General features: G+C 44.6%; 1 protein-coding gene across 13 annotated transcripts in view; it reads left to right on the top strand.

Moving 5' to 3' along the window:
- Positions 1 to 16,183, top strand: part of capn3a (calpain 3a, (p94)) — a 164,704-nt gene that overhangs the window by 79,453 nt on the left and 69,068 nt on the right. For 9 of the 13 annotated variants that reach the window (XR_005946270.1, XR_005946269.1, XM_041214322.1 and 6 more), the window contains exons 4-10: positions 344 to 462; positions 3,004 to 3,137; positions 3,662 to 3,830; positions 5,578 to 5,715; positions 7,637 to 7,720; positions 8,965 to 9,050; positions 12,481 to 12,558. Coding sequence is in view for 11 of the 13 variants with exons in the window: in XM_041214322.1 (XP_041070256.1) it covers positions 344 to 462; positions 3,004 to 3,137; positions 3,662 to 3,830; positions 5,578 to 5,715; positions 7,637 to 7,720; positions 8,965 to 9,050; positions 12,481 to 12,558 (808 nt within the window). In the remaining 2 variants the exon portion in view is untranslated. The remainder of the gene's footprint in view (positions 1 to 343; positions 463 to 3,003; positions 3,138 to 3,661; positions 3,831 to 5,577; positions 5,716 to 7,636; positions 7,721 to 8,964; positions 9,051 to 12,480; positions 12,559 to 16,183) is intronic. The other 4 variants (XM_041214321.1, XM_041214323.1, XM_041214326.1 and 1 more) reach the window with 1 other exon arrangement.

Genomic DNA, 16,183 nt, shown 5'->3' with positions numbered 1-16,183 from the left:
AAAGAACTGAGTTTATTGTGAACTCAGAGTTGGATTGGAACATTGGAAAAAAGATCATAGCCCATCTCATTCACTTTCTCCCATCATGGTAGTCACATTATACAATGATAATGGAGTTATTGACTAATTTGGATAATCAATCTCTGTCAGTGGTCTTCAATATACCCGGACATGACATGAGAAAACCCCATGTTGAAGAGCTTTGAGAACCGTAGGGCTAAAATCAACTGTTCCTCCCAAACATACTCAAGTTCCCATGTCATATCTCAAATTACTCAGATACTGTAGCTCTGAATGTTCGGATTGGAGTGAGTGGATACTGATGATTTCTATTTTTAACCAGGTGACTGCTGGTTCCTGGCTGCCATTGCTTGTCTAACTCTGAATGAGAAGCTGCTGTACCGGGTCATTCCTAGAGATCAGTACTTTACAGAAAACTATGCTGGGATCTTCCATTTCCAGGTACTGTCATTCTCCATTAGGGATATAGATTACAGAAGCAACCAGACTATTATCAGAGTCAGTGGGGCAGTGTGTTACAGCATTGGCTGTGGGCCCTCCCTCTGTCTCCGATCTGCTATGTGAGGGATATCAATCATCCCCTCTCTCCAAAGGAAAGCTGGAGTTCCCTTGGGTCTCACTGCCACAGGAAGTCCATTGGCACTTACCAACCACTATCAGTGGCGTCCCTGAAACTGGCCCACTCCACTGGTCAGGGTCATTAATATATTGAACACAACCGCATGATCGGCCCGGACATGGAGAGTGACACATCCTCCCTCAACAAAAAACAGACAGACAGGGACACAGACATATCCCAGGCAGATGACAGGGAATACACAGACAAATCCCCTGAGACAGATACATCCCTCAGACAGACAAGGACCATGCAGACCCATTTCTTCTCTTCCACGCCAGACAGATACGGACTAGCCAGACATTTCTCCCCTAGTAATGAATATATCAGAAGGATGAGGAATGCGTGGACTTGTGTACTCCTGGTAGCTGTGTAGCTGTCTGGTCTGTTGTTCTTTAATAGTCAGTGTGGTAAGTGACTGTGTGCAACATGTAGGGGAAATCTGAAATATTATCCCCCAAAAAACTGGTGATGTTGTGGGTCAACTGAATATTTCAAAATTAGATTGGTAGGTTTCATTGCATAAGGGTAACAAGGGTTTAGGAACCAAGGTTGTATGGGCTTAAGATTCTCCATCATCGAATAGAGTGGGACAAATTCAAGGGGCTGAATGGCCTACTGCTGATCCTTTGTCGCTTTAGTGTGAGTAGAATTGCATGGATTAAAAATTAAAATCTTTCCCCAAGATGAGTTGCTGCCAGCACTTGAAAGGGCAAGGCCTTTAACAGTAAGCAAAATGTTTCTGTTTCAAGGGTGAAAGAGAAATGCCCAATCAGTGAAATCAGACCCTGACTTGACTTGTCTTTCTACATGATGCAATTTTATCCTGCCACACTTTCCCCTCCCGCCCTGCCACATGTTCCCCTCCCGCCCTGCCACATGTTCCCCTCCCGCCCTGCCACATGTTCCCCTCCCGCCCTGCCACATGTTCCCCTCCCGCCCTGCTGCACATCCCCCTCCCGCCCTGCCACACATCCCCCTCCCCCCTGCCACATGTTCCCCCCCGACCTGCCACACATCCCCCTCCCGCCCTGCCACACATCCCCCTCCCCCCCTGCCACATGTTCCCCTCCCCCCCTGCCACACATCCCCCTCCCCCCTGCCACATGTTCCCCTCCCCCCCGCCACACATCCCCCTCCCGCCCTGCCACACATTCCCCTCCCGCCCTGCCACACATTCCCCCACCCGCCCTGCCACATGTTCCCCTCCCCCCCGCCACACATCCCCCTCCCCCCCGCCACACATCCCCCTCCCGCCCTGCCACATGTTCCCCTCCCGCCCTGCCACACGTTCCCCTCCCCCCCGCCACACATCCCCCTCCCCCCCGCCACACATCCCCCTCCTGCCCTGCCACATGTTCCCCTCCCGCCCTGCCACACGTTCCCCTCCCCCCCGCCACATGTTCACCTCCCGCCCTGCCACATGTTCCCCTCCCCCCGGCCACACATCCCCCTCCCGCCCTGCCACACATCCCCCTCCCGCCCTGCTGCACATGCCCCACCAGCCCTGCCATATTTCCCCCTCCTGCTTCACTACACTTCCCCCTCCCCCTAGTACACTTAAACTGTCTAGAATTCCTGGCCCTGTCACACTGGTAAGGGCGGAGTAGGGCGGTCTCGATCTTCTGAAGCTTTGGTTAGAACTTGATGTCTGAAGAAAATCGAATTCTCGCTGCTCTTTGGTTAAAGGTCCTATTGAACGTCCCGCTGGGGTCTCGAGGAACACAACTCCAGGAGAATTGCCAGCTCCCTGGACATTTTTCAACACCCTTCAGCTCACATCTCATGAAACCAAGACTGCTCCTGTAAGAACATTCTTAGTTAATAAACTTCCTGGTTAAATTTTCACCTTGTTGCCCAAGTGTAAAATTGGTGGTGTGCCCATTATAGAAATTGTCCCATTATCATTTCTGGCAATTGGAAAACAGCAGTCACTTCCTCATTTGCTACCTACATATAGGGAAGCGCTACCCCGAGCCGATGGAAATTAAATATCAAAATGGGGCATGTGCTGAAATCTGCTCATCACTCATTTTTGGATGGGAGGAGAGGAAACAGTCCCACTGGTCTATGCCATTGTTTGTATTCTGTATTAACTTCCTCCCACCCCTCCTCATCTCAATGTATCCTTCTATTCCTTTCTCCCTAAGATGCTTAACCAGTATCCCTGAATTTCTTATTGGATTTATTAGTGACTATCTTATATCTATTGTGACATAGTCTGAATGTCCTTGCTGGTGGTTGGAATGAAGTAGCTCAAATCCACATTAGACAAGTAATGATATGAGGAGTAAAAGTTTTTTTCCCATGCCATGAGACTACAGTATTAAATCCCTCTATTCTTCTCATTTCACTGTTCATTGCAGTTCTGGCGTTTCGGTGACTGGGTGGATATCACTATTGATGACCGAATCCCCACCTTCAACAATCAGTTGGTTTTCACCAAGTCTGCGGAAAGGAATGAATTCTGGAGTGCTCTATTAGAGAAGGCCTATGCTAAGTGAGTGTGGGTCATTGGGTGAGATCTTCCCTCTTGTCATTGGATGATGCTTAGATTGACTGCATCACAATACCTAATGTTTGCGTTTCTTGTTAAAGCTTCCAGAATGGTTCAATTAAACCCACAATTACATTGCTGAACTATCCCAGAGTTATCATAGTTGGTCAAAAATTTCCAGGAACATTGCTGGCTTTCCAGTTTTTCACTGGGTCCTCCACAATGTTGACTTTCGATAAAATGGGTGGCCCCTCCCCGCCAATTGTGTACAACCCACTGCACAAACAAGCAACCTCTACCAAAACTGAGGTTTAGTACCACATGACTTGGGACACTTTGTTTGAAATGAAAGGGATAGTTAATAACCTGCCTACACTCAACCTCTGGAAAAATGGGTTAGGTTCTGGAGGGTAGAGGGAGTGAGTGTTATTAGGAGCAAAGATAATTGGGGAAAAGAGAATTTGTCAAAAAGTGACTGGAGGATCAGGCTGTGTTTTCACCCACCATCCTATTTATCTTTCACTCAGGCTGCATGGATCTTATGAAGCACTGAAGGGTGGCAACACCACGGAAGCCATGGAGGATTTCACTGGCGGTGTTACTGAATTCTTTGAGATAAAGGAGGCTCCCAAGGATCTGTACAGGATCCTGAAGAAGGCAGCAGAAAGAGGCTCTCTTATGGGCTGTTCTATTGATGTAAGTGTGCCCCCTGGTGGCAAAATGTTGGCATGCCAGCTCTTGTGCTTCTGTTTTCTTCAATAATATTTTCAAGTTACATATACAGATTGAAATGTTCATCCAAGCTGGAGATTGCCTACTTGGACTTCTGTTTCACACAAACTGTCTAAAGCAGACTGATTGAGAGACATTTTGGAGCAGGACACCAGTTAATGCACTAATATCATCCCACGGAGGAACTAAGAGACACCAGTTGGTACATGTTTTGTATCCTTGAGGAAGATAGTTTAGAGACAATAAATGTACAGATATCTCATTGATCAGTGACTTACAGAAGAGCAGGTCCCACCCATATGAGACCACAGATTCCCGTGTGATATAACGGACACTCCTCCCTCTCCGTGTGATAACACAGACCATCCTAACTCCGTATGTGATATCACAGACCCTCCTCGCTCCCTATTTGATAACTTTAATTCCTATGTGTTATGTTAAATTGTATGTAAGAGCCCAATTGTCAGTAAAAGCTGGAATATTACTGTTGGTGATGTTGTGGCTGGATACTTAGTAACGTCATGTTACTCCATGATGCCTCACACCTTAGTTTCCCTGCCCCTTTCCCTATGCCCAAGAAACAGCTGGTGTAGAGTGGGCCAGTGGTATCTCTTTACGAGCTTCTGACACTTTCAGAAAATGATGGGTCTAGAGCGTAACATGATAGAAATCAATTGATTTAACCAGGGTCAGTGTATTCACATAGCACCTGAGAGGGCTGACCAGGCTGGAAGAGCTGTTATCAACCCCTATAGGCATATATCTCTTTCTCTAACATGTTCTATAATTCTCCACATTCTTCTTTTTGCAAGTCTCACTTGATCTCCCTCCCTTCCCTCCCTATTTTTTTTTCTCTTCCTCTCACTCTTCCTTCTCACTATCCTAATCGCTCTCATGCTTTCTTTTGTCTCTTTCTCTTTTTCTCATTCTCTTTTGCTATATCAGGTCATACTTATTTAAATTCTGTCTCTCTCACTCTGTCAAGACCTCTCGTGCTATCTCTATATCAAACACTTTTGCTGTGCCACTCATCCCATCCCATTGTATTGTGGTGTCTTTTTTGCTTACTCCTGTCCTCTTCCTCACCAGTGCTATCTCACTCACTCTCACTTGTGCTATTTCTGTCTTTCTCAATCTTATGCTCAGATACTGAAGCAAGACCTGAACAACATTCAGGTTTGGGTTGATCAGTGGCAAGTGACATTCATGCCACATAAATGCCAGGCAATGGCCATCTCCAACAAGAGAGAATCTAACCATCTCCACTTGATTTTCAATAGCATTACCATTGCTGAATCCATCACTATCAACACTCTGGAGGTTATCATTGGCCAGAAACTGAACTGGACCAGCCATATAAATGGGATGGATAACAAAATGTTGGCCTTCCAGCAATGCCCGCATCCCATGAAAGAATTTTAAAAAACTGCTTCTTTCTCTCCAATACTTTCTTGCTTTCCCATGCTGCCTGTTTACCTTTCTGTCTCTTTGTTGATTTCTCCCTTTTATGTCTGTTACCTTCCCTTCATTTCTTGTCTTGTTTTTCTCTCTCATGCTTTTGTGTGCTGCCTCTCTCCTTTTTCTCTCTCATACTGTCTCACTGTCTGTCTGTCTGTGTGTCTCTCTTTGTCTCTCATCTCTCCTTCTATCTCTGCTGTTCCTTACTGCTCTTCTGCTGTCTGAAATCCTGTGATATTGTTTGATATTCCAGGAAGGTATATTTCATGGAACAGGTGTCATGCCACAAGCACAGATCCAAAAGTTTCTGTCTAATACCTTAATTGCTCTGGATGGATCTAAGGCCAAAGTTGGTGATCAGAGCAAGAATTTGGATGACCTTCCAGTCAGGGTTTGTATGGCAATAGAGGAATTGATGTTTTGAGGCAACTAATGATTGCATCTGCAACGCATGCTGGCTAACCGGTATGGCTAAATATTCTGAAAACCAGGAACCCAGCACAGTTACACAGTGAGCAAACCTTGCCTAGTTAAATAAACAGGAATTCTATACAGTTACACAGTGAGTAAACTTTACCCAGCTAAATAAACAGGAAATCTGTAGTTACACAGTGAGTTACCATTACACTGCTGAATAAACAAGGGATGGATTTCTTCCATAGTTGACCCAATCCAATGTTGTAACTTTGGCGGAGGTTCAGTATAACCTCAGAGAAGACCCGAAATGGCTAAAGTACAACTGGAGCTCGGGAGAATCCTTGCTACATTCTATCCTAGGAACCTTACATCATTAGCAAGCACCGTCACCACTGTTCACATCTCAACTGTGTGGTTCTGTCTAAAATTTCTGATTTGCAAAACCAAAACCCATGGCTAGGTCTTGATCATATATTTGGATGAAGTAGCATTCCAAATCACTGTTAATTTTACAAAAGGAACATTCTGTACTGGAATGCCAAAGTGCCATGTTGATACTGATTGATGCACAGTGGGTGACAAGTTAGTGTGTCCAATAAATCCCAATTAAAAGCATTTTCTAACATGCCCAAGACAGTAGAACTCCTTTAATCATGTCAGCCTAGTTTTACCTTGCATCCATTTTGAATGTGTGTCATTTGCAGTTTCTCTAAGCGAAGTCGAATGCAGCGTTGATGGCAGCTTGAGTTCTCAGCTGTATTGAGATAACCTTGCAAAGCACACATACTCATCCAGATACTGCTGAAGATGCTAATGAGATATTTACACCTGTCTGTCTGTGCCTAGTTGCCACTTTATGCCCCACACTCGGTTGGAAGTCTGTGCTGAAATATTTGAGATAACAATTAACTCCATCAACCATTCAATTAAAGTGCTTGGGAGGGGGCAAGGTGGTGGATGGCAGGGAGCTGTGCATGTATTTTCTGAGTCCCCTGCACAAGAATGGAAATAACCTGCATGCCAGCATATTGCTTTTCTGTACGCAGGACTACATGGCACAAATTATTATGCTGCTGTGGCAGTTCGAGAGTTGTGTGCTTACACAGCAGTTCAGTGCAGATATATCATTGGTTCAGGCTTGTTCCCTTGCACCCCTACTCCAGATAACTTGACGCACGGGGTTTGTAGATTTGGTGGAGATTGAGAGGGTTTGCAGAAACCAGGTGAGATGAAAGAAAAACTTCTCCTCTTCCATTTCTCCTCTACCCATGTGCATGTTGCTCATTCATATGGGATACAGGTTGTTGGACACTAGCAGTTGGGTTATAAATCATTGGTCAGTGGCTCTTCTCTAGAAACTTGTTTGAGTGATTGCTTTATATGTGTGGGTCTACACAGTGAAAGGTGGCTGGTTATTGAGAAGTGGGACCATTTCAAACCAGCCTATCCTTGTCTTGACCTGAAGTCCACATGTTGTTGGGTAGCACTGGAGATCAAGAACCCTGGTTGATGCTTTCTATCATTAACCCAGGGGCACTGAGACTAAATGGGAGTGGCCTGATTCTGTCCCAGCTGACATCAACTAACTCTAGATAGACCAAGGAAAAAAATCAGTTCTCCTGGCTTGTGCAGCCCAACTACTTGTTGCATAAACTCCATGGGGAGTTTGGTTGGGGGCAGGGGTGGGGGTGTGGCGGTGGGGGGAGGAAACTCAATATCATTCCTGGAAAGATAGGACAGTTCCTACTGGCTTTCTGTCATAACCCAGAAATAAAGTCATAGACAGAGGGGCATACGCCAAGCCACATCACAGAATGATTATCGCCCTAAGGCAGCTAACTGTTAAGCAGTGCCATGCTACCAGCATAATCTCACTGACTCTTCTATTTCAACAGTCTTTCATACCTCTGCAATTTGAGACACGGACAACCAGTGGCCTGATCAAAGGTCATGCCTACTCTGTGACCAACGTGGATGAGGTAAAGTTAAAAACCTGGCCATTGACTAATTTGACTTAAAAATTTGTGGAGCATATATATCTGTGAGGTTCACATAAGGTCATAATGAAGAAGAGCAGGCCGGATGCTGGAGTACAGGGAATGACTATGGGGGGATATTGTGGTACAGGGAGTGAATGTGGGGCGATATTGGGACATAGAGATTGATTATAGGAGGATACTGGGGGTACAGGGAGTGATTACAGGTGGAGTACTGGAACAAAAGGAATTGATTATGGGGGAATACTGGGGATGCAGAGAGAGATAACATTGGAATATAGGTATGCAGGAAGTAATTATGGGTGGCATACTGGCACATAGGGATTGATTAAAGAGGAAACTGGAGCACATGGAGTGATTGTGCGGGAATATTGGGATACAGGAATTGATTGCGCGGGGAATACTGGGACACACAAAATGATTATGAGGGTTTCTGGTCTTATGTATATTTATCCTGAAAAATTGTTCACAAAACTTAACAGTGAGACCAAAGTCAATCTAGATTAGGTATAAATCTGGGTGCTGTAAAACAAACATGATGTACACTAATCTCTACCACTGCATATTTGGATTTTTATGTATGGTGTGCACATATGAATTAAGACTAGGAGTAGGCCACTGAGCCCCTTGAGCCTGCTCATCGTAACGTTGTGACCAGAATTACAAGTGCAACAGAAATTGATTATTTTTGACTTTTGCAGATTTTTGACTTAAAAAAAATCATCCTGGGACCTGCTTTGTGTTTTCTGCTAGGTTGATTGGTTTTCTGTGACAAAGTCATCTTAATAATCTAAAAGCATCCAGGATTGTAGGTGCTTAAACATGCTGTGCCTGATGTACATGGATTATTAGTAAATGAGTCAGAACTTAAATTTTAAGACTTAAAAACAAAATATTCTGTTTGGGTTTGATGTTTCATAGGACCCAGATTGTTTATGCTGATTCTTACTCGTTTTAAGTTTGATATATTCCAATGAAATTAGGAGGATAGTTGTGAATAACTTTAAATTTGCAAATGGGCCCATTTTGGGTCAAAATTTGTGTGCAAAATGCTCCTTTTATTATATTCCAGGTGCTATATAAAGATAAGTTGTTGTCATGTCCACAAAGGAAACTCCAGGCGGCTGTGGTATGCAGTGTACAGTTCAGTTTTGCAAATTTGTGTTTATTAATCTGTGCTTGTCTCTGATTATTAAAAACAAATGATAATGGTAATTCACCACCAGGTCACTTATAAAGGTCAGAAGGTGAAGTTGCTGCGTTTGAGGAACCCATGGGGAGCAGTTGAGTGGAATGGATCCTGGAGTGACAAGTATGTTTTTTTCTAAGCATTTCAAAATATGTGCATTGTGGATCTTTACTTCTCACTGCTTTTATCCTCTTCCTGCTCCAGATATGTTTGTCCTTCCAGAGTCTGGCCCCCAATTGTTTCACCTTTGGTGGTTTTGCCTTAAGTCACCTTCGACATACTTTCTAGATTGTCCTCCTTAAACCCCCTCAACCTTATGACTTCACTTCATTACTGTAAAACCCCCCATCTCTCCTCCTTTCCTGGTTAACAAATATTTGTCCCCTGTGAAGAACCCGAGTGTGTTTCAAGGTTAAAGGTAGTGTACAAAAAAGATAGTGTACAAAAAAGATACTGTACAAAATCATATTAATAATCAAAAAGCATCCAGGATTGTAGGTGCTTAAACATGCTGTGCCTGATGTGCATGAATGATTAGTAAATGAGTTGGAACTTAAATTTTAAGACTTAAAAACAAAATACAAGTAGTTGTCTGCCAGAATCACCCAGGGAGCACTTTCCCCACCTCTTCTCAGAGTTGTTACAGACTGTGTTCAGTTTCTTCCTGCTTATTGCGGTTCAGATTAGGGGCAGCATTTTTGCTCCCAAGATAGGTACATAAAGTTGGGAAATTTCCACAAACCCAACTTGGGAGAAACTGCTCCAAACCACTGAATTTTCATTCTTGGGGTGCGGATGCTAATTGGATCAGGCCTGCAACCGCTGGAAACAGTAAGGAGGCAGCCACAGCGGCTGCCGAGGTAGGCTGCTTAAAAGGCCCACCTCAGTGCTGTGGGATTTTGCCCCAGTTGTAATAAAAAGAGTGAAACAAAAAACAGCCCTCACCCCTCACACCCCCTCACCCCTCACACCCCCTCACCCCTCACACCCCCTCACCCCCCACACATTCCCCATGCCCCATCCATGCCACCTCATGCCCCCTCCAATCTCCCATGGCCCCTCATACCCTCCATGCCAACCTATGCCCCTCTAACTACCCCACGGCCCATTATAGCACCTATGCCAACTTAGCACCAACTAATGCCAATCCATGAACCCCACTCATCCCCATGGTCCTTTATAGCGACTATGCCAACTTGGTGCCAACTCATGCCAACCAATGCCTCCCATTCACCTCCCTCTGCCTTTACACCTTCCATCCCAACTCACACAGTATCCACTCTGGGCAGATCTCAGGTTCCCTGCTGATATGAAATAAAATGAAGTTCTAAATATCTATTACAGGCTTCACTATATGTTTAAAAAATGTCCTTGTTTTTAAAGGCCTATTTAATTCATTTAAATTCCTTCAAATACCAAATTCCTTATAAAACAAACATTTGTATTCATAGCCCCACATCAAAGACATCTAATCCCTTTATAATCACTTAGAGATGTCAATCAAATTGTGAACTTACAGGCACTCACTGTGAAAATGAATGGTTGTGGAAGCAGTCAAACAGCACTAATCTTATCAAAAAACAGCTAGTAAAATTGTAAGCACTTATTTTTTCAACTGTAGGCTGTATTTTTTTAAATTAAAGAGCTTGGGATTTAAATGACTTGACAACTTGACAGTTCCACAGACCTTATCCACTTTTTATGCACATTCATATCTACCCTTAATCCCAAATGAGTACCCGACCTCTCTGAAAGGGGACCCTGACCTCTCCAAACAACTTTGGTGGGTTTAGACCTTATCCTCAAATGCCTAAAGTCCATGAGTTGTATTCAGGAACCTGGGTGACCAAAATTGCTTGTGAGTGAAAGCAGTTGCACTTTTAAATGTGAAGCTCCTTCCATGAACTGTGGATGGGCAAAAATGGTGGGTGCCAGGTTCTGCTGCGAGACTTCTGGAGTCAGGGCTCTGGTGCCATTTTGGCTAAGGTGCGAAGCCCTTCTGACCTGATGCAAATTCAGCCCTCGGAGTCAGTGTCATTCTTTCTCTATGGCACTGGTCTGTAGTTTACTCTCAATGAAGGCCACAGTGTCATTCCTGTTAAGTACTTTTCGGTCCATTAATGCTAATCATAACTGAAGTAAAGAACGGAGGTTTCCCTTTGTGTAAATGCATCTTGCAAGTTTCATACTATTGATACAAACCAAGAAAGTTCCAGATTTGATCCCTGGCCTGTACTGAGCCTGCTGATGTCAGCAACAAAAGCAGTAGAAGTGCTTCATTTGATGTTAGCCAGAGTTCCTGCTTCTGATCATTATCCAGTGACCTCGGTGGAAATAGGACAGTCAAACCATAGAGATTTAGAGCACAGAAGGAAGCCATCTATTAAGTGGAGAAAATCCCTAAGGGAAATTCATGCGTGCTCCACTACTGGCTCTGTAAGTTTATATTACAGTAAGCAGCTAATTTAAGAAGGCCTCAGACACCAAATTAGCTGATCTCAGCTGGACTCTATTAGAATCTCAGCATCCCAGGTTATGGAGAAATGCAATAATTGGTAGAGTTTCCACCTCTGATCTGATATTTGTCACCATTATTTGTGTATATATCACCAACAATGGCTTTTGCTTTGACAAATTGTGGTAAGTAGGAAGAACACGTGCAGGAAATTCAGTTACATCTGTGAATTAATATAGCCCTATCTTGAAACACTTCAGTGAGGTGAACGGAATAAATACTTTATCAGGTGAGACAAAACAGGACCTTGGAAGGTGATAATGCAGTTATAAATCTAGGATCCACGCCTCTCTGCAGTACACCTCACATAGCATTCCTGAGTTACTGTCTCTTTAGTTTGGTGTGAGCATAGAGGACCTAAAGTGGAACTGATTCAGCAATACAACATGTTCAAAATATCTATATAATATTCAGCTTTGAATAATATTTAAACAGGATTTGATGAAATGTTTTAATAAGATTTAAAATTGAACAGGTTTTGAAATATCTGAGAAAACTTAAAAGGGATCTGAGTGCATCTGTTAGTAATAACTAAACACTTCTGTGAATAATATTTAGTGTGTGCCATTATCTATGATTAATACTTAAACTGGCTATTACAGTACAGTATATGCTTTTTGACTTCAGAACAGATAAAGAACACTCTGAAAAAAGTAACTGTAGAGTAGTATTGGTAATTTAATGTTACAAATTATGTTTGTAGGTAGTGGTGTGTTACAATTGGCTGTTTTATTTTTCTACGAAGGAAGGCAAAAGTCAGGTTTGGATGTCAAGTGCCCAGTGTCCATGCTGAAAAGTGCACGTTTACTCTGGGTAAGGTCATGAGTGGGCTAATCTGTGATGCTCCTGCTCGGTTTTTAAACACTCAATGTCAGCAGGTGAGTGATGTACACTCCGAGTTGTCATGGAGCGTGGAACATTATAATGGCAGCTCCTGGTTTTCATTTCCACAGAGGGAGGTGGAATAAATGGAGGCAGTGGTTTGTTGAGTTTACAGGCTTTTCCCAGTTTGATGAAGGAATTTCCTTTCCAACCCAGGGCTCGGGAATGGTCTGAGATTGAGAAAACACAAAAGCAGCGGCTGCAACATCAAACGAAAGAAGATGGAGAGTTCTGGTGAGGATAAAATCTTCCTCCCTTATTTTCAACCACTCTGACTCTAAATTTATGGGTGGTAAACAGAGGGCGGAATTTAATAAGAAGTGCTCGGTTCCCGGCGGCGGGACAGGAAGTGGTCACTACTTCAGCCTATTTGTCGGGCGTCTCCACACATGCAATCGGAATGAACATTCTAAGTGGATTCAGCAGGCACATGTCCCATGTGCAATCACGCGGTGGGGAATCTTTCTCAGCAGCCTGCCTCCTCCATCAGCTGCTCATGTCAAATAAGGCACAGCGGTTAATTGTAAAGAAAAATTAAGAAGTATTGAGGGCACATTGATGACACGGTTAATGATACACTGTAATGGCATGCACATATATATAATTATCATAATATTTTGTTCACTTGACTATTGTGTGTGCATTATGTGCATTTGTTGGGACGTCCTCCCTCAGGGGGCATTTGTTCTGTCATGCTTCATTTTATCAGTGGTTGCTGAATGAAGGGGCCTGAGGGATATCTCACCTGTGTAGGCAACAATGTGGCATGTGTTGGAGGTCAGTCTTTATTGGGTAGTCATGTGTATGGCATGATTTGTATTCTCAAGGCAATGCAGTGAAGCTGAACATGCAGCATCTGCTGGCCTCCCCATAAAAGATGTGCTAAAGAGATTGGCCAGGATCACTGATGAGTGTGAGAAGTGATGTGCTGCTCATACAATCACGGCCTTCACAATGTGGCCAAGGAGCAGAGAGATGACTCATGATGGCTTCATTGATTTGAGTGCCAACGCAAAGCCTGTATCCTTGGGGCGAGTCATCTCTTTTCATCCCATTTGAGAAAGGTCCACTCCCCTTAAGGGGAGAGTAGAGGACATGTGTAGTAAGGTAGCTCCGAATGGAGGCTGGCAGGGGCGGGTGCACAATCGAAGCAGACAAAAGTTTACATGCGAGGAAATGATATTCAGGTAGGTGCATCACTCATGGTCAAAACGATTAAAGATGTGGTTGTCCCTGACAGTCCTGGCACATCTCCCCATGATCCTGGCATCTGGAAGAACTGCTGTGAAATCTCTGTCCTCCTTCTCCTCAAATTCCTTCCCATCATCCTCATCTGGGAAGGTTAGCAGCTTCTCCATGTCCTCACTTGCCAATTCTTCTCCCCTTTGCAATGTCATATTGTGCGAGGCACAGCAGATGACACTCTCGGCATTCTTTGTGGTGCATATTGTAAGGCTGTTAGACTGGTAAAGACATCAGAAGTGCATTTTGAACAATCCTATGGTCTGCTCTATGATTGCCCACATTGATCATTGTGCTGCATTGTAATGCTCCTCCTCAGGGTTTGTAGGGATGACACCCTGGTGTCATGAGCTATGTTCTGAGGGGATGGTCCTTGCCACCCAGGATCCAACCTACGTTTGAGCAGGGGCCTCAATTAGCTGTAGCAGCTGGGAAGCTGGGAATTCCTTAGGATGTATGCGTCATGAGACCTGCTTCGGAAACAAGCACACACCCGCATAGTTCTTTTCCAGTGCTCACAGACAACTTGAACATTATGGGAGTAAAACCCCTTCTGATTTACAAATGCAGCTGGATCTTCCTAGGGAGCCTAAATGGCTACATGTGTGCAGTCAATTACACCCTGTACCTGTGGGGACCACATAATGGCCCTGAAGCCAACTGCACTTGCAGCCTGGCTATCAGCATCGTGAATCGCATAAATTTGTTGGCCCTTCTGAATAGGGCATTGGTTGCCTCCCGTATGCACCTAGGTGTTTCAGTTTTAGAAATGCCATGCATGTCCCCCATGGAGCCCTGAAATGAGCCACTGGCATAGAAGTTTAGGGCTGCAGTTATCTTGAGGGTAATTGGAATGGAGTTCCCTCCAAAGCCCCAAGACTGCAGGTCTTGTTGTAGGAGCACATACAGGTCAGTAACTGCCTCCAGAGAAAGCCTTAGCAGTCTCTAACATCACCTCTCAGACATCTTGGAGGTAGTTGGTGTGTGTTCTGAACATACGCTGAGGCACCAATACTCTTTGGTGATGAAAATGACCCTGGTTTGGTTCCTTCTGACCTCTCTTCCCCTCAGCTGTGTCAGCTAATGGCTTTATGGCCTATGTTATTATACAACCAAGGCCCACCTCTGGCAAATCCTCTCTTCCACTGCCTAAGGTTGCAAAATGATTGAGACCCATTACAAATCTGTGAAGATGGCAAGCAAAGATATGAGCAACTGTTGACATGGCTTTCATTCCTATAGCAGCTGCAGTGGACCAATGGGAATGCAAGACCTCCCATGGACCACATGTAGAACTCCTCCTATCCCACAGTGGGTTCCTCATACCATAACCCAATCTCCTGCAAGGTAAAAGTTTCCTAGCAGCACCTGATCTCCAGGAAGCTAGCAAATTCTTAGCAGCCACGTCAATAGACACTAACACTGTGATCATGCAATGGCGCCCATCTATCTCACTCTCCTTTTGTCAAAATGAGCTTCCTCACATTTCTCCTTCACTTTCCAATGTTATCCTGCTCCTTCCCCCAATCATCCTGGAGCATTCAATCATGATTCAGAGCTGTTGACACTCAACCTGCCACTTTTAGTCTTAACCCTTCCACCCTCACCCTCGGCCTTCCTGGAATGACCCTAGAGCCTCCTTCCATCACCTTTCATTTGCCTTCACTTTTTCTCTGGACCCTCCCTCAGAGACCATTGACCTGCTCCCCCTGCAGCTGGACTTCCCTGCAACAACGGACCCCACCCCATAAGCCAGAGCTTAGCCCCCTTAAGCCATGCCCTCCCGATCACCCCAAATGTGCCAATGTCTTGCTATGCTACCATTTGATTACACAGGCACCAGCCCCAACCTCTTGTCAGCGCAACTGCTGTGCCATTTGAGGACCCAAGCGCCACACTCTTCACCCTGCTTTCCGCTACCAGACTGTCCCATCTTCCCTGGGTCCTGTCCCCTGTGCTGCGGAATAGACAAAGACAAAATCCCACCTCAGATCAAAAAATTGAAAAACCTTGCCTGGTGTACACCACCTTTATGCTATCAGGAAACTGGAGGCATGAGTTTCCCATGCACCACTGACTTAACTTTGAAGGTAAGACTTAATTTGTTGTGTTTCACATTGAGTTTTCATGGTATGTAAACGAATGATTAGTAGGCTGTCCCACTGGGTGGCGTGTTGACTGCCCGCCATTGACATGCCGCCAACTTTATCTCACAAATTCAGTCCGACGTCGGGAAACTGAGATTTCGGGTCTCGCCGAATTAGGTCCCCCTGCCCACCACGTTTCCTACTCTTACAGGCCCCATTAATGCTCTCAAGGGTTTTCGGCAAAGTTACGGCAGTGAAGTGGGGGTAACTCAGGAAATTCCTGGCTTCTGACTCTTGTTAGGTTATATCTGGAAACCTGCATTTAAAGCTCTAATGGATTTTGATGATTCTTATTGTGTTGGCCTATTAGGCTGACATCTGGGTTCTCAGCTGAATTCTCATCCAGCGATGATGTCCTAGTGGACTGGGACTTCTATCCACCCCTTGAACACTGCTGTGACCCACTGGGTTAAGGTTGTTCACTCATGCTTGGCCAATTGCTGGCAGGACACCCACCACCAAGGTGACAA

The sequence above is a fragment of the Carcharodon carcharias genome, chromosome 20 (genome assembly GCF_017639515.1).
Source record: "Carcharodon carcharias isolate sCarCar2 chromosome 20, sCarCar2.pri, whole genome shotgun sequence".
In the NCBI taxonomy this organism is placed as follows: domain Eukaryota; kingdom Metazoa; phylum Chordata; class Chondrichthyes; order Lamniformes; family Lamnidae; genus Carcharodon; species Carcharodon carcharias.
This window is presented reverse-complemented; position numbering and strand designations above follow the sequence as displayed.